General features: G+C 43.9%; 1 protein-coding gene across 4 annotated transcripts in view; it reads right to left on the bottom strand.

Annotated features, from left to right (window-relative positions):
- Window positions 1–11,622, bottom strand: part of MKLN1 (muskelin 1) — a 98,961-nt gene extending 87,339 nt beyond the window's left edge. Inside the window, exon 1 of one of the 4 annotated variants that reach the window (XM_020810030.3) lies at window positions 11,455–11,622. In XM_020810030.3, coding sequence (XP_020665689.3) covers window positions 11,455–11,576 — 122 coding nt within the window. In that variant the 5' untranslated portion in view covers window positions 11,577–11,622. The remainder of the gene's footprint in view (window positions 1–11,454) is intronic. The other 3 variants (XM_073002488.2, XM_073002489.2, XM_078376514.1) reach the window with 3 other exon arrangements.
- Between the last annotated feature and the right edge of the window lie 16,272 nt (window positions 11,623–27,894).

The following is a 27,894-nucleotide window of genomic DNA, read 5'->3' as shown; positions in this document are numbered from 1 at the left end:
TGCAGTGCCATGTATTGAACATCCATGCAGGACTTTCCTACAGAGACAGGACTGCAAGAAGCATCTGGCCAAGCAGATGCAGAAACACCCAGCTATCCCAAGAGGACTACGTTGATATAAACATACAACTGATTTAAAAGGTTTCACACATTTTGCTTTCTACCACAGGCCTTCAGATACAGAGCAGTTTATAAACAAATAGCAACCCACGTAAAAGGACGTCACTGGACAACAAAGCATTATACAAGCTGTGACTAAGCAACAGGGTGTATGAAGTACATCTGTTATCTTCAGGCTTTTGAGCTCTGGAGCAGGTGCTTGCTTCCAAATAAAACAAACACAAAGAAAGCATCCAAGAAAAAATATCTTTCACAAATAACTGTGACATTTGCATCGCCACCAGAACTCCAAATTTATATAACATAGGTTTGCTTTACTTTTAAAAAAACAAACTCTTTAAATTGGCTCTTAGACCTTCTTATACAGTATTTTCATAGTGTTTCAAGCATTCTAAGTTTTACAAGACATTTTAGAGACTTCTTCATTCAGTACATCCATGGACTCCAAGGACCTCAATTGCTAAAATGTTTAAAATGTGCACACCGTTGATTCTTCTTGTCTTGTCTACTCCTACCAGACATTCCCTGGTGGTCTAGGGGTTAGGATTCCGCACTCTCAGTGCCACAGCCCGGGTTCAATTCCCAGTCAAGGAAATAAAACTTGAAAGAACTGCTAGATAGCTCAGTGGATTAGGTCTCTGGCTGCAGAGCCAAAGGTTGGGAGTTCAATTTTCCACTGTGCCTCCTTGAGAGGGGCTGGACTCAATGATCCATAGGGTCCTTTCCAGCTCTGCAGTTCAAAGGTTGCTGTTGCTGTTGTTGTTGTTAATCCAACATCTTTCAACTAGATCCAAACAACTTGAAGACAGACATGAAGTTAGCCTCAGTAGTTCCAGAAACACATCCTACTCTAACTGTAAGGTGCTGTACAGACATTGAAAACCCAAGTAATTTCATAAAGCTAGGCTCTGTGGTTTGTTCTTGTTGTGGAATGAAGGTGGCCAACAGCAAAAACACTGTACAGTGGTGCCTCGCTTTATGACGACAAAATCGCTTGACGATGAAGATTTTGCGATTGCAAAAGCGATCGCAAAACAATGTTCCCTATGGGGGAATTTCGCTTTGCGATGATCGGTTCCCTGCTTCGGTAACCGATCATCGCAAAGCGATGATTTTCGCACAGCTGACTGGCGGTTTCAAAATGGCCACCGGGTAAAAAAACATGGCCGCCCGCTGTTTTCTGGGATGGATTCCTCGCTGCACAGGCAGCGAAAATGGCCACCCTATGGAGGATCTTCGCTGGACGGTGAGTTTGAAGTCCATAGGAATGCATTAATTGGGTTTTAATGCGTTTCTATGGGTTTTTTAATATCGCATTACGATGTTTTCGTTCGACAGCGATTTTGCTGGAACGAATTAACGTTGTCATGCAAGGCACCACTGTATACCATAGGAAGAGTTGCTTCATTCATACTTACAGTGTGTCCACGTTTAGAAACCTGTGATTCGTTCTAGTCAGCAAGTGTAAATACTTTTACTCCACTGTTGAAAACCCCCAACCCCGCCCAAATACCTTAAAAACTGATTATACTAAAAAATATAGTGATAGTGAAACATTAAAAACTGACCTGTCAATTTAAGAATCTGATTTTTTGAACTGTTAAGAAAAAGAGGAACAGAGAGTTCAAAGAGATGCCAGAAAAGACAATTCTAAGACTCCAACAATTAGAGTACAACCTCTACAATATACTGTAAACATCTGAATCTGAATAGAAGCCCTAACTAGCAGACTCACTGAATCAGTGGGATCTACTCAAGTGCTGACTCACAATTCAGTCAGTAATTTCACAAAATTACAAACCAAATTTAGGCCAAATCTGGGATTTTTCAATTAGGCTAGGATGGGAAACTCTGACCCTTCAGCTAGTGTTGGCTTGTTATGTCTATCAGTCCTAGAGTTAGTATAGCCAATGGAGAAGGATTATAACAGTCCATAAAAATACGGAGGGCTACAACAACCTACCTTTTGTTTAGACAAATAAAACAAAAGGGGAACAAAACTAAACTTTCTAACACTGTGAGTGGTAAGGAGATAACACAACAATTCAGGGACACCCAGTTCAACTGACCAAGAGAGCCAGGATACACCAGACAAAGAACTTCTTCAGAGAAAAGATTTTATTTATTTTTGTAATTCTCCAACATAAGGCGCAGCAATGACCAGCAGCTTACATGGAGGTCTCTTAACCCAAGGCCTCCATATTCAGAGGCACCATATTTGTGAACTCAGGTCACACATACACACATATATTTATGCAAATGGAACTAACTGGTCAGAATAGAAGGCAGCAAACCTTGTTTATAATTTACTTTGTTTAACCTTCATATTTTTAAATAACTCCTAGTGGCTTTGCAATGAATGTTTTACATGCATTCTATCGGTAGATAAACTGTTGTCATTATTACCTACAGTGGGGTCTCTACTTAAGAACTTAATCCGTATTGGAAGGTGGTTCTCAAGTTGAAAAGTTCTTATGTTGAATCTGCATTTCCCATAGGAATGCATTGAAAACCATTTAATCCGTATCTGCTCTTTTCCGTCCATAGAAACTGCAGTGGAACCTCAACTTAATCCGTTTTGGAATGGTGTTCTTAAATTGAAACGTTCTTAAGTTGAAGCAAAATTTCCCATAGGAATGGACTGAAAACCAATTAATCCGTTCTGGCTGTTTTTTTGTTATGTAGAGATGTGTTCATACATTGAAGCATTAGTTCCCATAGGAACTAATGCAAAGCTGGTTAATACGTACTCTACCACTAGGGGGAGAACTTTTTTTTTAACCTAAGATGACCTAAGGTTAAAAAAAGAGCAGGAAAGGTTTTTTTTCCTGTTCTTATCTTGGATTTCTGTTCTCAAGTAGAAGCAAAATTTAGCAAATGGAGCTGTTCTTAAGTTGGATTGTTCTTAAGTAGGGACGTTCTTAAGTAGAGACCCCACTGTATTCAGAGGAGGTTTACAATTTCCAAATACCCCAGTCAAACTATCTTAATGGTATTGAACTGTGGAAGTTGCAAATTAAACTTCTAGAGCGTGACATTTCCCACCTTCACACCGAACCACATTGTTTCCTATTTATCAGCTCTGTTGGTTGGACTTTGTTTAAATAATAATGTAGCCACTTATTTCTTTTCATGGCTAGAATCTTGCTGAAGAAAAAGTGTGCCCAACAGTAACCAGGCAAGAAATCTGCACTTTTTGGGCAGGTGCCTATTAACCAACTAATTCCACAACTAGCACACAATCAGTGGCACGAAAAAGCCCCAGCAGAGAGAACTGCTCACATGATGGTCACTGCTTTTTAAAACCGGATTCTTCAGCTGACGAAGAAGGAAAGATATCCAAAACATGTCACCTATGCATAAACAGCTATTAAATATTGCATTTTCCAAACCCAGACCTCTGTTGTGGAGGTTCCATTCATGTAAATACAGGATGTGTGACTGAGTGCCTCTAAATACGTCTGTTTATATGTTGCTTTATCTCCTTGTTGCTGCTGCTACTAGGAGTGCATTTAAAACAAGTGCACCAGCAACTTCAGTTTCCGGAAAGATCTGATCCAGCCACTGTGGCACACGACCTAGTACTTCCCAGCTGGATTTTTGCACACGATCTATGTGGGGCTGCTGATATAAAGTGTCAGGAAACTTCAGCGGGTCCGAAATGCAGCAGCCAGATTGCTGACTGGGGCTGGTTACAGGGATCAAATAACCCCCTTATTACAGCAGCTACACTGGCCAATCTGTTTCCAGGTGCAAAGTGCTAGTTTTAACCTATAAAGCCCTAAATGGCCTGGGCCCAAGCTATCTCAAAGACTGTGTCTCCCGTTATGAGTCGGCTCAGATGTTAAGATCATCAGGAAAGGCCTTTTGCTCAGTCCCGCCACCTTCACAGGTGTGTCTTCTGGGGACACAGGACAGAGCCTTCGCTGTCGCTGCTCTAAGACTTTGGAACTCCCTCCCACTGGAGGCCACACTGGCCCCATCTTCACTGTCCTTCCGCAAGCAGGCAAAGACTTTCTCTTCAGGCAAGCTTTCCCTCAGTGACGAGCTTCATGAATGTGACTTTTAGATAGATTGTTATGCATTACTCCTCTGACTGGGTCTTTAATACTATTTGTGTTTACCATCTCTCAGAGTGTTATTTATCTGTTCTTTTTTAATATTTGTATACTTATTGTTTTAGCTTTAAATATTGTCTTTCAATGATGTAAGCCACCTTGAGTCCTTTTTAAGAAGATAAAAATATTTTAAATATTTAAATACATCATAGAATCATGAAGTTGGAATAAGGCCATCAAGTCCAACCCCTGCTCAAGGAATACAAATCAAATGATATATTCCAGGTGGTTGTCTAAATTTCCCTTGGATGTCTCCAGTGTTGGAGCACTCACCACCTCTTGAGATAATAAATAATAAATAGATACAAGCCAAGCACTACTGAAGTTGAATTTTTGCCATTATATACTGGATGGGTTCTTGCCTTCATGACATTTCCACATAGGCAGTACACAACAAAAGATTTGAAGGCAGGGGGATCAAGAAGACACAGTGCCACTGTTTACAGTCACAAATGACACTGTAGGATGCCCAAGTAACCTTCCAGCAACAATGCCCTAAATATAATTTCCCCGCAGCTAAAATGTTGAACCCTGGAGTTAGCAAACCAAAGATTCCGCCTTGACAGGCTGTTTTGTTCCTCTCTCTTTCCAGTGAGGGCAATGGTGCACCAACTAAAGTGATTTATTAGAAATACTTGGCTGCAAGAGAATGTGTACCATCAGTAGAGCTATCAGTCTTTTCAGAAATTGGCTGAAACTTGTTGCTTAGTATATTATGCTCCCCTAGAGTAGACCCATTGAATCAGTGGAGATTTGGTGAGTCAATTCTTCTGTAAGTTCCATTGATTCAAACAGGCTTACTCTAGTTACAACTTACTAAACTGAAGTAAACTGCAACTGGAGGAGCCTCATTTGAATCAACTGAACTTAGGGAGGATTCGAGTCACCAAATCCCCACTGATTCAGTAGGCCTACTCACAGAGGTGTCTTGATGTGCTATTTATAATAAACTGACCAGAGGTCTCAGTTCTTGAAGAGGCTGTTGCAATTGTTCAAATGAAGCTCCTGCGGACAATCCCTTCTAAGCCTTAATTGAATCATATGTTCCTTACTCTCTGAAAAATCACATAGGTGTCGGTGTTATTTTCCAATTGTAACAAGTTATTCTCAAAGCTTTTTTCCCATCAGACTGTGATATGCTGGTGTGAGAGGGATGCCCCATCATCCCCAACAGACCATTCACCTTGTCCCACAGCAGACTACCTGGTGGCCCTGGCAGCAGGGTGGCCCGGGAAGTGAACGACAGGAGCAGGTACCCAGGAGGCAGCCAGGGAGGAGCTGCACCTACAAGGGAAAGGCACAGCTAGGGCAGAATGTTGGGAGCCAAGCTAAAAAGGGGAAGAGGAGGAGGACAACGGGGAGAACATCACCTTTGTCAGAAATGGGCTGGTCCGTGGCTTGGGAGGAACCACCTAATCCCTTCTTCACCCTGAAAGAAAACCAGCCTCTGCTCCATGGACCAGGGATGGATCAGCTTGGCTCCAGGTAGATGGGGACGGGGAACACTCATCTTCCTCTTCCCTGCCGGGACCCTCATAATAGCAACACAGAACATCCTGTGAGCCATGACCTAGAAGGCCCAGCTGAACACAAAAGAGGCACTGGGGCCAGAAGCAGTGGTGGCGGCAGTGGCAGCAGGATGAGCACCCCTGGCAAGGAGGCCTGACACGTACATGCTGAAGGATGTTGGCTGGCTGGGGCTAGCGCTGAGAACTCATGCCAGCTTCAGACTGAGGACAGTCTATTACTGAGCCCCAAGGAGAGGGGGCTAATAGCAAGGGTCAAGGAGAGAAGCATTGCCCCTCAGTGGATTCTTGGGGACCAGGCACCCCAACTGTTATTATAATCTGTTGTGTTGTTCACATAAAGAACAGTTAAAACTAAGCTGAGAGTTGGGAGTCCATGGATCCTATCATCAAGAAGACTCAAATGGCCATCGCACCTTTGGACAGAACTGCCAGGGGTCACCACTGAATGCTCTAGGATTGCTTTCAAGAGTTTCCATGGGTGATGCTGATGTTTATAGGACGACAGTTCTAGTTACTGTCCTTCTGCAACTTTGCGTAGGCAAAGGGAAATCCTTGCCTCTTAAAGAATGGGTTATTTCAGACAGTGGAAGTGTCAATGAACAGTTCATTACACAAAGTTGAGTCACTCTCAGCAAGGAGACTGTGAAGAATATGCATTTTGAAAAATATATATTAACATTACAGGCATACCTTGGTTTACAAATGTCTCGGTTAATGTAATTTTTGATTTATGAAAGAAAATCCGTTGAAAAGAATGCCACGGTTTACAATTCTTTTTCACAATATGAAGCAAGTTTCCCCAGGATGCACTGAGCCTGGGAGGTTTATAGCACCGCCCCCATGCATCGGTTCCTATGGGAAACCATGTTTCGGTCAGCTAATTTTTCGCATTATGAAACATCCCGAAGAACACATTAAATTCGTAAACGAAAGCAAAACAAAAACTAAAACTGAAGTATGCCTGTATATGAAACAAAAGTGCATATGTTATTTAACATACCACAAGAGTAAATTAAATCTTTGATTGGTTACCTTATCAGAAAAAGCTAAATCCACTCTTAGAAGAGGCACTTGCTCAGTACAAAAGAATCATTAATAACCTACACATGCACGACAAAAGCCGGCCAGGTCAATCCACCCAAAAGGAGTCACCAGGTTTCCACTCCAGCTGCCTAGTCTACACAACTGGATTTCCAATGTCTCTAGGGCTAGGTTATCTTTTTCAATGAAACACACCATGTTCTGTATGTTTTCTACACTTTCAGTTTTCTGCTACCAGATTAAAAGCACAGAAACATGTGTAGATGCACCCTTAAAAACAGCAAAATCCAACAGATCAACGAAGGGTGTACTTCTTTTCTAGAAGTGAAACGTTTCACAAATTAGAGGTTAAAAACTTCTCTTGTGCCCCAGACAAAAATCAGAGAAGCATTAAGACCAGAGGGCATCTGCAAGAGTAAACATCAAATGAACAAACATTGGCAACACATGTGTGTCCAAGTTCACCGCAGAGCCCATAAGTAAAAGGTGAAATAATGTCACACAGAATCTATTCCTTTTCAGCTGCAGCCCCTACCTACCTCACAACCAAGAGGTAAATAAGCACAGTTTTCTCTTTCATAATTTAAATTCTCTATAAATATAGCCAAGATAGGATCAAATTTTTACAGATGAAAGCCCCTTTTCCTCACTGCTTTCTGGGATATATAATCTCCAGGCTTCAAAGGAAAGTACCTCAAAATGCTAGATGTAAGGAAGGGGTACCATGAGACAAGTACTGTATCTAGTTGTCTCCTGTGCTGTGAGATACAGGAAGCTGGGCTAGATGGGCTCTTGGCTTGATCCATCAGGGCTCTTATGTTCTTGATTTAAAGCTTGATACATCAACTGACTGAGAACAGATCCAAACTTTTTCTTCTGTTTAAACTTGATCAGTCAGAGACTCTACCAGAACCATTCACAGACCACATGTACTGAAACCATTTCAAGTATTAGGTAACCTCATTGTCTAGATGTCTAGCCAGCCATCTCACTCCCTGGCTGGGTATTAAGGTAGCGATTCTGAAATCAGGACCTTGATACTTTCCCACCATCAGTCTTACGAAACCTCTTAACCCTGCCTTTTCTACAACCCTGTTTGTGCTGTACTCACATTCCAGTACTGAAGACTCTCAAGCTTTTACCAGCTCAGCTCTGACTTCGTTCTGGACTCTGTATTTTTCCCATTTCAATATCCCACCTGCTGTCTGACCCCAATCCTGCTCCAAATGATGCCACTTAGAGACTCTCCTCTCCAGAGATGTGAAATGTTTTTTATTACAGAGCTACTGTACATGGTACAGGTTCCAAATGTAACAGCAGTCCACTGACAGAAGCAGATTAAAAACAAAATTCAAAGAGGATGGAAAGGAACCATCTGCAGAAAAGCAGGGAGGAAGAGTAGAAGCAAGGGTCACAAACATGAGCAACTGCAGTCACACCTTCTTAGCCTTCATTTAAGTACAGCATGAAAACTAATGGGTTACATCAACTTCATTCCTATACTCCCCTATGCCTTCTGTAACTGAGTTTCATCCAAACCACATAACCCGTTTGTTTTGTTTGAGCAAAACAAATTAATCCACATCCACACAGCCCTTGCTTTGTCGTCCTTCATTTGCATCATTCCTTAAAATTAGGTAACCTCATCAGTTCTCAGTATTTTCTTCCTCCTCACCTCTTGATGTCTTTGAACTTTTAGCTCAACAGGGTCATAGCTAAGTCTGTCTTATACTTCTGCCTTATTCTTTCCAGAATTACACTGGCTTTCAATTTCCGGCCATCAGGTTTAAGGGCCAAAATGCCATTTGACAAATAGATTGCACAATGACATTTCAAAAACAGGGCAATCCTTGGTTGTTACTTCCAGGACAACTGTCTTTTCCATTCTAATAACATATTTGCTCAGAAACAATGATGACCTAGAACAGGGGTGGGCAATTAATTTCTATAGGGGGCCACATGAAAAATCTGAACTGTGTTTGGGGGCCAAACCAACTTTACTTAAAAATAAAACAAAAGAGTGATGTTGTGATTGTTTTTATTTTAAACTTGTTAATCTTCACAAATACTAAAGAGTTTTTTTGTTGTATGTTAAAGATAAGCAACTGATCAACTTTAGACAAAAAGCTATAAATGGTTTTGATGTCTGGAGGGCCAGACAGGAGCGGCTCGCGGACCGTATGTGGCCCTCGGGCCACACTTTGCCCAGGTCTGACCTAGAAGAGCCACTCAAATCTTTCCTCATCCTAATGCACATAAAGAAAAAAAAAGAGGCAACTAAATAAAAAAAGTGAGCATGAACCCTCCTACGCATACAAATATCACCTTCTAAATTAATTCTCCCCAGCCCTTGGAAGCTTACTACTGGTTTCAGAGCCCAAAGGGAGGAGAAGTGGGTTAAAATATCTGGAAGACTCTGGCATGAAGAAAAGTTAGCAGGCAAAGAAATGAGCACTTCTTGGCTGTCTCCTGGAAGTGACTCCGCTTTTTTTTTGACATTAGAAGTATGTGCTTGAGAAAATTTTCTTCATTGTATGTAATTCTACACTCCAAGAGAAATTAGAAGCATAGGAACCCATTCAGCACAGATTAGCTAGAACAAAATACACTTGCAAATTTGTGTCAAGACCACCATTGAGGGGTTCAATAAAAGCAAAAAACAAAAACCAATCTCTTAATGAAGAACTTCAAACCATGCAAACTGGTGTTTACAGAACATCTAAAGAAGACTTGGGAACATACTGTAGGCATAACGTGCAAAGTTTCTGCAGCAACAGAATGGGTCTTTAAGGTCACTGGGTGCATATACTGCATACCTGTTCTACTTCCCTGCTAGTGCTGTCCATTTATAGTTCTGTCTATGAAAAACTGTTCTTAGAAAAAGTTTATTATCAATTTTTCGTATCCTCCCTTCATTATTATTCTACCACATTCTGCCTCTCCCCAAACTCAAGCCGTACATTGATGATTAGGCATCCTTCAGTCTTGAGAGACTAGAGTAACATGCTCTATGTAGGACATTTATGGGAACAGTGTCTAGTGTGGCTAAGAAGGCCAATTCAAGAGTGACCATCCCTTCCACACTGAAGACAAACACAATCTGTCCCCTGTCCAGCTCCCTGGTTTTGCTTCTTTCGGGACTGCCTCTTTGCCTCGGCCTGCTGGACAAGGGTCTCTTCAAATTGGGAGAGGCCGTGTTGCACTGCCTGCCTCCAGGCTGAGCGCTCAGAGGTCAAGGTTTCCCATCGGTTGAGGTCCATTCCTAAGGCCTTCCGATCCCGCTTGCAGATCTCCTTGTATCGCAGCTGTGGTCTCTTCTCTGGGGTGATTTCCCTGCACTCATTCTCCATACAGGAGAACGTTGGGAATCCGACCGTCAGCCATTCTCATGACATAAATGTCCTACATAAATGTCCATAAAATGCCCTCCAGATCCCTTCAGCTTGCACCTCCGCCCACATTCCTCTCTAGATCTTTGCGGTAGAGCTCCCTGCTGGTCCTACTCCTTTTTCCAGCATCCAGCGCTCGGTCAGAATTCTCCGGCCTAAAGTCTGCAACATGTTGGCTCCCATTAATACCTGCACACCCCTGTCCTCCTACACACATCCCACTCACTGCCCTGCCTCTTGGCTCCTTGGCACACGTGGGCATCTCTTGTCCGCCCTAACCTTAACTTCAATGCACGTAACATCAGAGGATCAGATTGCCTGTGACCAGGAAAGAAATAGGACCCAGGAAGCAGAAAAAGCTGTCCTCCATCCCTTCTTTACAATCCTGAAAAACAAGACACATCACCTGCAGCGAAAGGTGCATGAAGCAAACGTACCCCTTTTTCCTGAGAAACTCCATATCCACTTCCCAGACCACAAACCAAAAGTTTCACAGAGCAAGAGCTGCCAACTTTTTGCAAACTGATGTCACAAACCGGCTGCAACCCATCCACATCAGCCCATTTTACCTTCTGAAGAGATGCAGCCCATACAGCATCCTACCAATTTTACCCAAGAGCCTTGGTCCAAATTTTCCAGGAAAGAAAATCAATGGTGGTTTCCAAATCACAAATTCAGATTAGAATTAGCAATTTAAACACCAATTCGCGTCGCCATTTAAATGCCAAGGCACCCTGCGATTTAAAACGGTAATCTGGGTCGCATTTAAAAATCGCCATTTGTATCGCGATTTAAAAGGCCGTTTAAATCACGATTTAAATGCGAGCTTCCGGGGTTTTTTTTTTAAACTTAAACAGTCCAAAAATATATGTATCCGATTTTTAGAATTTTAAATCGTGATTGAAGTAAGTTCCCTCCCCAGAGGAGACCCGTTTTCTTCTTCATGAACCCCCCCTCACGACTCCTTCGCCTGCTGACAAGCTTGAGGCACCGAATCCCCCCCATAGAGGCAGACACACAACACACAACACACACACAACATGAAGCCTGGCAGCCACCCCAGGGCGGGGACCCGCTTCCCCCCCCATTCCAGGCCCCGTCCTGTAGTCACCCCACCCTCCAAAGACCGCGGCTTCTGCCCCCTCGCTCTCCCTATTCGACCCCCACACACACACAACACACACAACACACATACAGACACACAAAAGGCCCCGGCGAAGGCCTCCTGCGCCCCCCCGGCCGAAGCGGAGCGACTCACTCGGGCAAGTAGGTGGAGGAGAAGCTGCTCCAGCGGTGCAGGGTGTAGGGCAGGACGCGGCTCTCGAGGGGGCTCCCCAGGCCGGGCCCGAAGCCTGAGGCCACTGAGGCCGCCGCCGCCATCTTGTCCGGAGGAACGGCCGCCGCGGAAAGAGCTTGAGGGAGGCGCCCTAAGAGTTAAAGGCGCGCAGGCACCCTCACTTCCGGCTTCCCGTCGACCAACACCCCCCCCAAGAGGGGTGGTTCCAAGGGCCCAGAAGACGCGACTTCTCCTCTCTAGCGGGGAGGGGGTCCGGCCCGGCGTTCGCTTGGGAACCCATAGTAGGGCTTTGAATGCACGCTCCGGACCCTTTGAGCCAAGGGGAGACAAGGGCAGTTGGAGGGGGGAGGGGGAGAGGGGCAGCGGCGCCTCTTAAAGGGGCCGCTGCGCTTTTTTCCGACACTATTATTATTATTATTGGGAGTCGTGTGAATACCACGATAAGGCTATTAAAAATGGTTTATCCTTGTTATTATTATTTTTTTCTTGCTCGTGCAGCGCTACACCTATGTGTTTTCTGGGTGCCATGGGGGTGCAGTTTAGTTTTTGTTGGAAAACCAGCTACTATGTTTAGGGGAAGGCTTGGATCCACCATAAATGCTTGTGTGGATTTGATTTAATTTGGGGATTTAATTTTGTTCAATGGCCTAGTCTTAAATGGATCAACTCAGCCCGAAGGAGGGAGGGGAAAAATCCCTACATTTCATCAAGCGACAGCCTGAACAACAACAACAAGAAGAAGAAGCAACCGAAAGTGGAACAGAAAGCCAACCATTATTATGTTTATTTTAAATATTTTGCAAATAATTCCTCCTTTTGTATCTTTTAATTATTGCAAGACACTGGACCTTTTAAAAATCATATCCAAGAATGCCACAATTACTAACATTAGTTATTCTTTGTTATTGTTATTCAAAAACACCAGGCACAGTCCATTAAAATTATTAAAACTTCAACTGGTATTACCTAACAATACTAGTTTTAACTAAAAAACCTAAGTATTTATTAATATCAATGTAGTGTATATGCTGTTCCTAATATTGCCAGTTTTTGTAGCTCTTATAGTGTGATTTCTTAGATCTGCAACTGCTTACGATATGGTGTCAAATTTCTTGAAATTGTTACCCAAGCGAGATATTTAAATGGCCAGGGCTCTGTTGATTAGGATTAAGCATCCTTCAATCTCGAGAGACTATGGTGACGTGCTCTGTATGGAGGACTTGGAAAGCATCTAGTGTGGCTGAGAAGGCCAATACGAGAGTGACAATCCCTTCCACACTGAAGACAAGTACAGTCTGTCCCCTGTCCAGCTCCCTGGTTTTGCTTCCTTTGTGACTTCCTCTTTGCCTCAGCCTGCTGGACAAGGGTCTCTTCAAATTGGGAGAGGCCATGATGCACCGCCTGCCTCCAGGCTAAACATTCCTATAGTGTTGCTCACAGTGGAAAAAGAAGGGTAAACAGACAGGCCATTTCTGGTGATGGTTCCAAACATCTTGGAGTGCTCCATTAACGAATCCCAACTAAATGCTTATGGGCTGAGGATCAGAATCAAAATACTGAAGGTTTAAAAAGAACCAAACTTCATTCCCCACCCTAACCCCTTCCATTCCCAGAGTCTTGTGCAAAAGCATCAGAGAAGTTGCTGGACAGCCATCATGTGGCCTGGAGAAGCTCGCACTGCTGCCCTGGTATATCTGACTGGCAGATGTGGGTCACTCATCTGCTGGACTGGCTTTCTAAGCACAAGACACTGACAAAGTGCTGGATGAAGCTGCCTTTCACCTTCCCTTTCTGATGATGGTGTCATGCCTCCAATTTCATATCTTCTTCAGAGTCAATGTAACTTGCGGTCACTGGTGATCCTTCCCCACCACCTATTTCAGTCCCCAAACTGTTAGAATACTTCACCTGATGATGGTGTCTTGCCTCCAATTTCATATCTTCTTCAGAGTCGTCGTAACTTGTAGTCACTGGTGATTTCCGTGGAGCAGTACAAAAGCAACTGCAACATATGCAGTGCAATAGAAATTGACTTCCTTGCCCTGGTTGTCTTGTTTGAAGAAAGGTCTTCCTGGGTCTTCACAAAAGTCTTCCTATGTGTTGATGGAAAGCTGTTTTCCTCTCTTGAAGACATGATGACTCTCCCTCAAGTCTCTGCTGGACCAGATATTTATAAAGTTGACAAAGTGACATCACAAAGTGTGGTCAAGGTATTGTTACCTGGTGTGGGGGTGCCGTTCCCAAGGTTGCTAAGCCACGTGGGTGTTGTAGTCTACCTGCGCAAACATCAGTCGCGTTCATGGGAGGCAATAGGGCTGCAGCTTTAATGAGAAACTGGAGAACAAACCTTTTCAAGGGACCCATCGGCATAACTGGGCATCTGATCTTCCAGTTCCATGATCAGATTTTGGCTCCACTTGTCACCCTCGATGATTTTCAAGGACGTCCTCAGAAACTATGGAGGACAGAATGACAGAAACCAGACATTTGGATTACAGGGGCTTTGATGTCTGCTTATAAGGTGCCACGGCCACAGTTTCCCCTGCCAAAATGCCTTTAAAATGCCCTTTGAAAATAAAGTTTTTTAAGAAATTGAGAATGTTACTTATCACAGGATCTGAAGTCAAAGCAGGTAAGCACTCTCTTGATCTAGTCAGAAGCCAATGGGCTGTCGACCCGGAGAGCCCAAATAGACCAGTTTGGTATCCTGGGTAAACACTGGTGGAGGGCCGTACTTTGCCATGTCCCCCATCTTCTTCACCAAATGTCTGTAATCCTAAACCTTTTGCTGCTGAAGACATAGGACTTCATAGGTTCTTCCATTTAACCCATTGGGCCAATGGAGATCAGACCCATCATTACCTGGACTGTCAAATATATCCCTGGACACCCCCCCCTCCAGCCAGCAACAGGTGAAAGATGAGCAAACTCTTGCCTGCAGAAGCTTCTTCTCCCATTCCGGTTGGCTTCCGAAAGGCACCCAAAAGCTTAGGCTAAGCTTCCAAAGCTTAGGAAGGCCTCTGAATTGGTGTATGGCCTCGTCTTTGGCCAAATCATTCCTGCAACCAGCGTAGTGCAAGTGTGTGTGCAAGGAGGGAAGCAGGACCACCCAGGGCAGGTGTGACTCTAGTCGTCCTCTGGGAATCTCCACTGGCATCCGTGCAATGCTTGCGCAAGGCTGAGGCAATGCCTTTATGCTCTGGAGGGGTTCCACCTGCAGATCTGGGTTAAACTAGGGGAAGGGAGGTTGCATGGAATGGAAGTCACGTCCAAGGGAGAGGATATCTCCCTCTCCCCTGAGGCACCGGGCACCGGATCAGGTGAAAGGACAAAAGAAGGCAGTTCTTCGAATCCTTTGTAATCACCTATACGACACCATGGTGGTGGCTGAAGTTTTGGAAGCATTGACCCTGGTTCTTCAGTGGCCTTGGTTTTCAAGGATATCTGTTTGAGAGTTACAGCATTCTTGTCTGACGTACGTTGGCGGCAGACTCCCCCCCCTTCAAACACCCACCCCTTTACCAACTCTACTTAGGAGAGCTGAGCTCTTCCTCAGCTTCTCTGCCCCTTTTAATGTTTGTTCTTCTTCGTCCCGCTCCCGCAATATTATGGAAGAACTCAGCCTTCAGGGCGACCCATCCCCTTAGGATCCCATGCATCAGGAGACCTTCATCCTTTCCTAAAGGGTATCCTAGGCATGCAGGTCGCCATAGGTTACCACCAGTTAAATACCCTCCTGAGGGTGCCTGAGGGTGGCATGGCAGCTAGCAAGCACCCGAGGAGCGGACGGCTGTTGAAGCCCCCAACAAGACTCCTGGGCAAGCCCTCAGCCCCACTGCTGAGATCTGTGCACGACCCCTTCACCTCTGGGGTGTGCTCTCTTTGACAGCTGCCAAGATGCCTCTCTCCTCCCCGTTTCTGGAGGGAGGGAGGTCAAACACAACAGCTGGATATCCTCTCCCCTGGATGTGACTTCCAGGTCTCTGTACTGTGTTAGTTTTTCCAGTTCTTTATCTCCAACTCTGGCATCCCCTGGAACTGCAATGTCAATGAGCCAGACTTATTATTAAGGATAATTGATGTCGTCATCGTCGTCGTCGTCTTCTTCTTCTTCTTCTTCTTCTTCTTCTTCTTCTTCTTCTTATTATTATTATTATTATTATTATTATTATTATTATTATTATTATTATTATTATTATTATTATTATTATTATTATTATTATTATTATTATTATTATTGCTACTGCTACTGCTACTGCTACTGCTACTGCTACTGCTACTCTACTACTACTGAAACATTTTACAAAGAGTTTCTGCCTGTGTTGCAGCAATACTAACATTTTTTTTTTATTACGGCAAACCTTTTCGTGATCGAACTAGCTCAACTTTCTAATCCATTCATTTTCTTCATTAAATGTTTTCAGCTGATTTCATGGGCCTGCTTGGACACCATCAGCCCAGAAAGTCAGGATAAATTCCCAAAGCAGTGTACAAGTGGTTTGTACTTTTTTCAGAACTGAGGCAAAAAAAAAAGGTAAACTGGGACCATAAGCCTCTTAAGAGTTTGTTGACGGGGCGTTTTAAAGATCGGGGACAGCCTGAGATTTTGCTGCTTGGAACAAAGGGCACCCTTGCAGTACCAATCTCATCCCACCTCCAGAATTTATCCAGACTCACTGAATCTTAATTCAACAAGAGCAACAGGACAGCATTTTTGCATTTTTTTTTACTACGGGCTTTGTGGGTTATGAAAGACTGGCAAGGAAATATCCTCCCACCCACACCAGATAGTCACCATGGCTACTGCCATTTTACAAGCCCTTATGATTTCACAACAGCTAGAACACAACTTCCTTTTCCTTGAGTTTTACTGCTGGAATAAATGGACGTAAACAGGAGTAAATATTTGTGTAAAGGGTGTTGTTGTTATGTGCCTCTGGCTTATGGCAACCCTATGAATGAAAGATCTCCAAAATCTTTAAAGATAAACTCTTTTAAACTCAAACCTGTGGCGCCCTTTATTTAGTCAGTCCATCTCGTATTTGGTCTTCCTCTTTTCCTGCTGCCTTCCACCTTTCCCAGTATGACCCTCTTTTTTCCAGAAAATCCTGCCTTCTCAGGGTGTGTGTAAAGTAGGACAGGCTCAGTTTCAACATGTTTGCCTCCAGTGATAGTTCAGGCTTGATTTATTTCCTCTAGGACCCACTGGTTCATTTTTCAGGCAGCCTGAGATTTTTGCAGTGGAAAGTATGGTCCAAGACTATACTTTGTTGTTGTTCTTTGCTGTCAAGTCGGAACCCACTTATAGCGACCCTAATAGGGCTCTCAAGGTCAATTAGATATTTAAGCAGAAGCTGTAGCAGATTTCAATCCTGCAGTGCGTTTCTATGGCCAAGTGGGGATTCGAACTCTGTTCTCCAGCGTCCTAGTCCATCCCTCTCTCCACTACACCACCCTGGATTGTCAAGATGACCTACAACCTCCATTAAATTCTGGGACTCCAAAGTTTTTAAATCCTAGCTTACATTTCGTGCCTGGCTCTGATGGATGAATGTTGTAGTTCTAGTAAAGTAGACTACCTGGCAAAAATTGCTGTTTCTACGTGCTGCTTATTTCTGTTGTGCTGGGTACTCTGAAAAGCTGGGTTTTTTCCCCCCTTCTTCCTTTGATTATTTTGCATGATGGCATGCATCCTCTCAAGATGTCTATTAGGGGCTACAGGGCACGGTTGTGAGAAACCAACAGCAAAAACACACACACACATATACAGTGGTGCCTCGCTTAATGAGCGCTTTGTTTAATGACGAATTTTCCTAGCGATGGCTTTTTCGGAGCGATCTTGAGCTCCGTTTAACGATGTTTCCTATGGGCGATTTTCACATAGCGATGTTTGGGACCTTGCTTCACATAGCGATGACAGTTTGGGTCCCCCCGTTTCACTTAATGATGGTTTTGACAGCCTCGTGTTAGCTGTTTTTTAAATGTTTAAGAATGTTTAAAAATGTTTAGGATGCTTGAAATCATAAGTGCACTTAATAAACCCTTTGTTAAACTAATTTGACTTTGTTCTGACTCTTTTCAAATTTGTTGTAATTCCCCCCCCCCTTGAAATGCATTGAATAGGTTTCAATGCATTTCAATTGGGGAACCGTGTTTCGCTTAGCGATGTTTCCTATGGCGATTTTCGCTTAAGGACGGCAATCCGTTCCCATTGGAACGGATTATCCGGTTTTCAGTGCATTTCTATGGGAAAACACATTTCGCTTAGCGATGTTTTCCCATAGTGATGTTCTTTTTGGCACCAATTAAAATCGTTAAGCGAGGCACCACTGTACGCAAATCCACTCCCTGGGCTCCATTGAAGACTGTACACATTCTTCCTGCAGCACCGCCCACCGACCAAGTTTTTTTTAATCATTCAGATTGTTATAAATCTATAATAAGGATGAATCAAGCTTGCTCAGGTCTTCTCCCTCCGCTGTCTGCAAAAAAGGTTACCCTAAAAACCCCTACAGAGCTGGCTCCTAGACATGTGTACTCAGAATAAAATCCCATTGATTTCAACTTCTGGTCTTTATTTTAATAGAAGTCACTCTGTGCATGTTCAAATGTGCTCTTTTTCTTTTTGCTTCAATGAAGCAGGGCAAAATCTTGCAAAGAAGTGAAAATATGTCTCAGGGCCCAGAGGGGTCCAAATTTTCCCCCCAACCATTTATATGTTGTTCTACTGTCACACGTCTAGTGATATATGTATCAACTTGATTTTCTCCATGTTCCTCCCAATTTTATTTCTGCGAGGGCTCTCTTTGTAAGACTCCCAAATACCAGGATTCACACCTGCCCACAACCCCTTCCAACTTAATCTACATCCCTGAAAGGTAAGGATGTCTCTCCCCTTTTGCTTTTTCTCGTTCTGTTCTCATTTTTACAGGGATAATGAAAGCAGTTTGGACGAAACAGAAACAATTAAAAATCCACATCTGCCTTTTCTACAGTACTTCTATTTTCCTTCTTACTTAATTGTGCACAGAACAGATGCTTGGTTTCAAGGAGAAAAGCCAAGGATCAAAAAAGCAGGACATGCTGAGGAAACTGTTCACATTCGTTGTAATTTGGCATCATTAAAAGTTACAGAGCAGTGTCATTAAGATGGCAATGGGACTTCTCCTGGTTTCACACTGGCAATTAACTGGGGAAGTGGCTCAGCCATGACTGTTCCACCTATCAAAGACTGAGGCACTTCATCAATAAGAGTAAAAAAGTGGAGGGGGGGGTTAATCAGCATTTTTCTGTGAGAAGTCAGCATGCATTTATTTCTCAGTGTGGCCCAAGCCATTTTGCTGCCTGAAGCAAAAGAAAAGACAGCGCCCCCTCTCTCCCATTCCACATAGAAGCTGGCATGTCCAGACAAGGGCACCCAACATAATAAAAACTCTAGAAACAAGGTCTTTCAAGCAATGTTGAGGGAGCTAAGAATGTTTAGCTTGGGGTGAAAAACTGGGAGGGTGGCATGATAGCCGTCTTCAACTATCAAAGGTTGTTGTGGGTTTTTCAGGCTCTTTGGACATGTTCTGAAGGTTGTTCTTCCTAACGTTTTGCACGTCTCTGTGGCCGGCATCTTCAGAGGACAGGAGTCAGAACTCTGTCTGTCTTAAGTTGTTTATGAGATCACCATAATCACCCAATCTCCTGAAAAGGACAAAAACCTGATCCCACAGCTGCAAATACTCAACTATCCCACACACTACACCAGACCACAGACAGAGTTCTGACTCCTGTTCCTCTGAAGATGCCGGCCACAGAGACTGGCAAAACGTTAGGAAGAACAACCTTCAGAACATGGCCAAAGAGCCCGAAAAACCCACAAAAACCATCAGATCCCAGCCGTGAAAGCCTTCAAGAATACATATCTGAAAGGTCCTCACATGGAAGATGGAGGAAGCTTGAAGACCCAACCCATAATTTAGTTTAAAGCCCTTACAGTGCAGGAATCTTGACTGATGCCCTCCCATCTCTGCTTAAAAAGTCAGAGAGTCTACCACCATCCCAAGTACTCAATTCCACTGTCGAACATGTCTTAATCTCAGGAAATTCTTCCTCGTGTTTAGTCAAACTCTCCTTTCTTGTAATTTGGCTCCGTTCTCACTCTTGCAGCCCAAAATGTTCCGGAGACGCTCCCCCTGGGACAGCCAATTGTCAGGGATTCTGAGCGCTGAACCGCACCGGGGCAACCCAGATTAGGAATCAGTCATTAAGGATACTATGAACATTAATTTCATAGTATTAAAGGAGGGGCAAAATGCGCTACTCTGTGTTAGGCAGTAAAGGGTCTCAGGCCCACCCTGATGGTTGTGAAACACAGGCATCCGATTCGCCATAGGACAGGTTCGATAGTAAGAGATCCTGAGCACGCGACTCTTGCTGTGTAAATTTAAAATATGTCAACGAGTCTACAACGAGAGGAAAAGGAGGGTCAGAGTTGGGGAAAAGTTACAGCGAAGACTGTCGTATCAACAGGATCAGTACTTGTGGTTTCACTAATCTGCTGCCCTTAAATAAATAAATAAATAAATAAATAAATAAATAAATAAATAAATAAATAAATAAATAAATAAATAAATAAATAAATAAATAAATAAATAAACCCTAGAAACACATGTTCCCAAGTTGTACTACCAGGACTGGCCGCTAGATGGAACCAGAGACTATGCTAGATACAGATGGCTTAATGCAGTGGTCCTCAACCTTGGGCCTCCAGATGTTCTTGGACTACAACTCCCAGAAGTCTTCACCACCACCTCTGCTGGCCAGGATTTCTGGGAGTTGAAGTCCAAGAACATCTGGAGGGCCAAGGCTGGGGACCACTGGCTTAATGGAAGTGCTCTGGTGGCCTAATACGTTTCTCTAAGAGAAGCCGCTTGCAGTGAAATGGAGAAACCACAAAGCAGTTGCTGCTTTCAGAAAGGTCTCCCTTGTGAACAGGAGGGCAGAAAACCCACTCCTTTGGCAAGACTCGGCCAGGGCTTCCTCTCTCAACTGGGCACAGACATCAAAGAAACTGGAAGTAAGTGCTTCCTTTATCTGCTGTTTCCCACATCCGCTCCCCTCTGGATACGACAGCCCTACTGTATTTTTATGCTTAATCCGGTGACTGGAGACTTAATCAACACTGCTGGCCAGAGTGACTGGGATTTGTAGTCCCCGAAATGTTTTATTTTTTTGTTTTGGGGTTTCTTAGTTTGCATTGCGTTCATCTCTCCTAAACTTGGTAGCCTCCTTCTCATTTGGACTGTGATAATAGTTGCGTGCAAGCAAGCCACCAATTCCAACTCATGGTGACCCTTTTGGGGATTTTCCAGGTAGAGAATACACAGAAGTGATTCCTCCGTCTTCTGGGGGTGCCCTGGGACTGTGTGCAGCTGGCCCAAGGCCACCCAGGCTGGCTCTTCTCCCAAGAGGCCCAGTGGGGGAATCGAACCCCCCAACCTCTGGATCTGCAGCCAGATGCCTCAACCATGGAGCTCTCCAGCCAGCATTTGGAGTACTGTATAATATACCAATAATATATATAATCATATAATCACCAAGAAATCTGACCATCGGCCACACTGACTGGAAAGCTAAAATCCAAGACATCTGGGAGGCAGCCATTTTTAAAAACCCATGCTAAATTATAATGCAAAAACAAGTTTAGGTGTGCTGGCCCATAAAGTGGGGGAGAACCCCCAAATCGACAGTTTGGGCAATAACGTGCTGGTGTCCGGAAAACTCTAAAATGATACAGATTTATGTGTGGGTGTTTTTTTTTTTAAAAAAATGATCATTTTCAGGAGAATTTTGGGAGTTGTAGTCCACACCCTCAGAGCTGCAGCCAGAGAATTAACAGATGCTGAACTGCTTTCTTATATAAGATTGTGATAAGAGTTTGAGCTGGTCTTTGCCGCAAATGGACCGATCGCCCGGCAACTGATGGGTAATCAGGGGCTCAACGAAAGGGGATTCGGATCTCCTTAATAACTGGAACTCTCCCAGACTTTGGAATTCCCTGCCACTGGAGGCCCAGTGGGTCCCATCTTTCCTCTCCTTCTGCAAACAGGCAAAGCCTGTTCTTGTGTTTACCACCTTTCAGTGTGGTATTTGTTTCTTTTTAGCCTTTAGAGTAGTCAAAATGACTAGATAGGCGAGGTATAAATACAATAAATAAACAAATAAAATAAATAAATAAATATTTAGGTTTTAATATTGTCTTTTAATAATGTCAGCTCTTAAGGCTCATTGTTTCCAGCTTTAAATATGGTCTTTCAAGGATATAAACCGCCTTGGGTCCTTTTTAAGGAGAAAGGTGGGGTAAAAATGAATGAACTAATGAACAAACAAACAAACAAACAAATAAATGCAGATCATCTTATCAAGGCTTCTCCATGTTTGTGGTGGAAGATGCTAAGAGGGTTCGGCTGAGGGCCACTTTCCAGCGGGACACACGGCCACCCTGATTTCACACAGCTGTCAAATTCCCAGGGGTTTCAAGAGCAAAGTCCAATATGCCAGCCCAATATCAGAAGTTCAGAGGATGCAGAGCTGATACCAAAATGCCAAAGCACAAACTGTAATCCGAGGTCAGGATCCAAAGCCAAATCACACAGCCTAGCCCAGGGCCAGAGTCCAAAGCCAAAGGTCCAAAGAACAAGGTTCAAGGTAGTCAGGAGCGTGGAGGCGAGCCAGAGATTTGACTTGTTGCTTCCACAAGCTTCCCAGCTGTCTGGGAGCTGATTATATAGCAAAACAATCATTGAATTGCTTTTCATCCTGTCAGAACTCAGGACTAGCTGACCAGATGTTTCTGCAGGCAGCATTCAGCGATCCTCTGACCTTTGCGTCATAAGTCTTTGCCAAAGCCTAGCACTTAACCTGGCTACTGGGGGAGGAGAATCCGGTGGTGATTCAGCTGTCTGTGCTTCTAATCGCTCAGCATTCTCCTCAGCTATAGTTATCCCCTCAGGTTCTGGATTTTTGGCTGAACTCATGACAGCGGCAAACCTTTTCAAGGCTTCTGAGCACTCATGTGAGAAGCAGGTGACCAAAGACTTACAGTGTTCCTGTGAAAGAAAGTTTATTTGTACGGGGGGGGGAGGTATGGGGGGGCATCTGCATCATTTCCCACCCCTTGGAGCCCCGTCATCCGCAAGACGCTCTTTTTATGGAAGAGGAGGCTGGGGACGATCATTTCTTGTTTTCAGACGCCTCTTTCCATTCAAAAAAAGGTGTGGTTTTAACAAGAAAGAATTATTTTTGTTTTTGGAGCAGCTTTGCAGCCTCTCCCCCTTCCTTCCTGTGTCGCCTCTGCAGCAAGCCTTTTGCCTCTTGCCAGCCCATCAGAAATGGGGTCTTCCCTGTGTTCTGTGTTGCTCTGAGTAACCTCTGGTCACTCAAGATGCCCCTGTTTTTCGGGGCCCATTGGTTCAGGTTCCTCTCGTGTTCCTCCAAGGAATTGCTCAACGTGCTGAATTCATTTGGGGGTTAGGGTTTCAGCACCTCGGAGAGCAACGCCCAGATCTGACTCCTCCAGTTGTGGGATTCACCCCACAAACCTGGACTGCCCTGCCTCTGTGTCATCACAAGGCCCCACTGCTAGATCATCGCTTTGGACCCTGAAATCCTAGGGGATGGAATGCTGCTGGCCTGGAAATCCTGCAATATTTGGCTGTTTTCAGACCTCCGCTCTGCAAAATCCCACCGTATGCTGGTGTGGCATTCTGGGAGTTGTAGTCCAAAATCCAAGCATAAAAAGAGGACCAAAAAACAAAGCCTGTGTCCTGAGCACACTCCTGTACTGCAGTGAGTCCTGGGCCCTTTGTGCACGGCAGGAGAGGGAGCTGAACACCTTCCATAAGCGTTGTCTCTGACAGATTTTTGGTATCACCTGGCAGGACAAAGTTCCAAATACAGTAGTCCTAGAACGAGCTGGAATTTTTAGCATGTATACATTACTGAAACAGCAACGTCTACGTTGGCTTGGGCATGTTGTCAGAATAGCTGATGGTCGGGTTCCAAAAGATCTCCTGTATGGAGAACGAGTGCAGGGAAATCACCCCAGAGGGAGACAACTGCTGCTATACAAGGAGATCTGCAAGCAGGATCTGAAGGCCTTAGGAATAGACCTCAACAGATGGGAAAACTTGACATCTGAGCATTCAGCCTGGAGGCAGGCGGTGCATCACAGCCTCTCCCAATTTGAAGAGACCCTTGTCCAGCAGGCTAAGGCAAAGAGGCTGTCCCAAAACTAGAAAAATCAGGGAGCTGGACAGGGGACAGGCTGTATTTGTCTTCAGTGTGGAAGGGATGGTCACTCCCAAATTGGCCTTCTCAGCCACACTAGATGCTGTTCCAAGGCCTCTATTCAGAGCACAATACCCTAGTCTCTTGAAACTGAATGATGCCTAAACACATTTTACCCCACTTTTCTTCTTAAAAGGACCCAAGGTAGCTTGCAACAATTGAAAGACAATATTTAAAAGCTAAAATCTTGGGATCAAAGACCAACGTGATCTGTATTACAATGTAATCATATAATATCATCTCTAATTTCTTGCCCATCCCATCTCCCTTTTAAACATATCATCAACATGTTTGCAGCCATCAGTGGTTGATGGTCAGTTCCTTGAGAAACATTGCCTCCAGGTAAGCCGCATGGTTATTTGGTAGACCCTTAGGAGCAAGAGTCACTGAGTTGGGCAGGATCCTGTATCTTTTTGCAGTTCGAGACCCTGGGCTGTGAACAGCGAGGCTCTGATGTCAGCGTGGTGGTGAATTAGGGTTTTAATCCAAACTTTTAAAGAGCTGTCAAGGTTCCGTGCTGGATTTTGGGAATAGGGTTCATGCATTGGATAACTCCGTGAGTTAAGTATCTGACTGTGCAGCCAAAGGCTGGGAGTTCAGTTCCCCCACTCCACTTCCCAGAAGAGCCAGCCTATGTAGCCTTGGGCAAGTTGCACAGTCCCAAAATAAAAGAAGCCACTTCTGAGTACTCTATGCCTGGAAACACCCGGAAAAGATGGTCATAAGCTAGAATTGACTTGACAACACGTAACTATTATTATTATTATTATTATTATTATTACCAACACCGAAGAGGCCACCATTCTGGAAAAGCATTCAGACTAAGCCCATCCAGTCAACCAACCAAATCAGTCTACTCTTATTCTGTAAACTCTGCAGCACCAAAATAAATAAATATTTTTTTAATTTAAAAAAATCTGAATTATTCCATTCTAGGAGGAAAGCATGGGTTCAAGCAGGCACTCAGCAGCTTTGCCACCAAGAATCTATGCAACAGCGATTAATTAGGCAGCCTTTTAAAATTATCATCATTATTATGTTTGGTTGCTGCTGCTTCTCTCAGCGAGATCAGAAAGTGCCTTTTCAAAAGTATCAGTGTTCTTGCTGATTGTCCACAGAAATTTAAGCAGAGAAAGCGAATTTCACCCCTGGAGTGATTACTCAAGAGTTTGGGCTTGTTCAGATCAACTTTGTCTTCCTGTTACTCAAACTTCCAAGAACTAAAGGTGCAAAAAACATACATATTGAATTAAAAGAAGAAGGAGGTTCAACTGAGTCATCTGAAGCCTAAGAATTTGATTTCAGAACCAAAACCGACCTCACCTCAAAGCTGTTTTCACACAAACAACTTACTCCCAGTTACTCCCGGGCAAGCTGCATTTCAGCTGCACAAGGGAGGTGGATCATAAAATCATACTGTTGTTTTTATTGGTAAGCAACTGGGAGTTAGAAACCTCTTGCAAGTCAGCCAGAAATCTTCCACCAGAGATCGTCATCTACTGTCTATCCCCACATCATATACAGAACTTGGAAGAGTACGGTAACTTGATTATTTATTTATTCATTTATTTTTCTGGCTTACACCCCCCCCCCCCTCAATCTAGATTCAACTAATCTACTTTGGGCAGCTTACAGCCTGAGTATAAAACAAATTGACATGATAAAGGACAAAATGGGAGGGACCTAACAGAAGCAGAAGACATCAAGAAGAGGTGGCAAGAATACACAGAGGAATTATACCAGAAAGATCTGGATGTCCCGGACAACCCAGACAATGTAGTTGCTGACCTTGAGCCAGACATCCTGGAGAGTGAAGTCAAGTGGGCCTTAGAAAGCCTGGCTAACAACAAGGCCAGTGGAGGTGATGGCATTCCAGTTGAACTATTTAAAATCTTGAAAGATGATGCTAAGGTGCTACATTCAGTATGTCAGCATGTCTGGAAAACTCAGCAGCGGCCAGAGGATTGGAAAACAACCTCATTGTTGAGAAGAGTAATGAGGAGTGGTAGTAATCTTATTTTTTAATGTCATTTTTTTGTGAGATTGCTGAGGGTTTCAGAGGGAGAGTTTCCTATGGAGAGCAACATCTAGACCCTTCCTAAAATGCCACATGGAAAGCAGAGTGATTGTTCAACTTTAAAAAAAAGCTTTTAAGTGCATGTTCTCATTCTTTCTCTCCATCCCAAAGCTTAGAAAATTCACTGTTTTTTAGACTACTCCTCTCCGAATACTCCAATTAAGATATTTTCCAAGCATTGTTCCTTCCTTCTTCTGCTCAATTATCAAAAAATGAGAAGGAAGGAAGGAAGGAAGGAAGGAAGGAAGGAAGGAAGGAAGGAAGGAAGGAAGGAAGGAAGGAAGGAAGGAAGGAAGGAGCTAATAATGGAAGGAAGGAAGGAAGGAAGGAAGGAAGGAAGGAAGGAAGGAAGGAAGGAAGGAAGGAAGGAAGGAAGGAAGGAAGGAAGGAAGGAAGGGAGGGAGGGAGGGAGGGAGGGAGGGAGCCTGTCTCAGCACAATACGAGGTTTGCTTTCACTTCAGGACAGAACAAGGAAGACTCAATGTGGTGCCAATCCAAGGCAAGACTCGGAAGATCTAGGTTCAAATCCCGATTCAGCCATGAATGTTATTAGGGGCTTACAAAGATGAGCAGAACATAGATAGAACAAGGAGACCACCCTGACATCATTCATGGATCCTGCAGAGCCTTTGCGTTCCACGGCTGCCAAGGATTAAGCTGGCGGACCAATCAAATGCAGAATTTACGACTCCATGCTGTGTTCTACTTAGGAGCAACTGGCAGAAGCCATTGCTCTGAAGCTGCCTTGCAGCTTTCCTTACCAGACATGGTGGTACGTCTTCTGTCTGTCTGTCTGTCAGGAAGGGGGCATCTTTCAGCGCGGGAGGCGGAATGCCCCTAACCTCTACTCAGACCCAAGGCTATATAAATTTTTAACCATAGCCAAGAGAGGGCTGATGCAATCAAAAGAAAACATCTCCTTTCCATCTAAAAGCACAGGGCGAGAGGCAGAGACTTCCAGAAATGACACAGATTTTTTGCCTTGTAATCCATTTCGAAGAGGAAAGGGGGGGGGGGGAAGGAATGATAAGAAGGAACCAATTCTGACACCTGAAAAGAAATGGCTGAATGAGATTCAGCAGATGAAGCGACAAAGGGCAGCTAATAAGCAGGCTGAATCATTTGCTTAATGAAAGAAAAATCAGGAGGACCAGGAACCGAAATGATCGAGAGAGAGAGAGAGAGAGAGAGAGAGAGAGAGAGAGAGAGAGAGAGAGAGAGAGAGAGAGAGAGGGAACAGGGAGTGTTTGGAGGAAACAGAAAATAAGAAGTTGGAGGTAACTCATTACAAATAATAAGCTGCTTGTAATTAATGTTTTTTCCTCATCACAAATGGCAAAATCAAGTTACATTATGATTTTAGCAAAGCAGGGGTTGTTTCTCAGCCTTCGGACTGCGCATGAAGCTAGTTAAAAGTAGTTGTCCAAGTTCTGCACACGTATCCATGCAACCAAGATGTCATCTGAAGAACAGGGGACACCAATTATTTCCATTGGCTTCCCTCACTTCTGAAGATCCTCCCGGGAGTGGCTTGTCATGTGTCTGTTCCGACTCCTGCAGCGTTTTGAATTTCAGTTAAAATTCATTTTTGGCGATGTAGTAGAAGTACAGAAACTCTCAGAGGAGAATAGGTACAAGTTCCCTGGAATCCAACCCCTTTCCTCATTAACTGGCACTTACCGTCTCAATAGCTCACTCTGAAACATTGGTAGGAGAAAGAATAAAAATGTTTCATTACTCATAGTTGTGAACCGATCAACAGCAAACTAACAAACAGGCTGACTGCTTCCAAGAGAGGGAAAGGAACACTCAGCAGAGAGGTGGGACTCTTTAAATTCAGAGGTGGGAGGGAATTCTTGATTCATGCTGGATAGATGGACCATCGCCCCAACCCACAGAAATTCCTCCCAGTCACTTTGTTGTAAAGTTTTGTTGTAAAGCCACAGGCAACAAACAAGGTTTCAAATAAAACTCCAGCACTGACGTC

The sequence above is a fragment of the Pogona vitticeps genome, chromosome 5 (genome assembly GCF_051106095.1).
Source record: "Pogona vitticeps strain Pit_001003342236 chromosome 5, PviZW2.1, whole genome shotgun sequence".
NCBI classification, from domain to species: domain Eukaryota; kingdom Metazoa; phylum Chordata; class Lepidosauria; order Squamata; family Agamidae; genus Pogona; species Pogona vitticeps.
The sequence above is the reverse complement of the archived record's forward strand: the minus strand, read 5'-3'. Positions and strand labels throughout refer to the sequence as shown.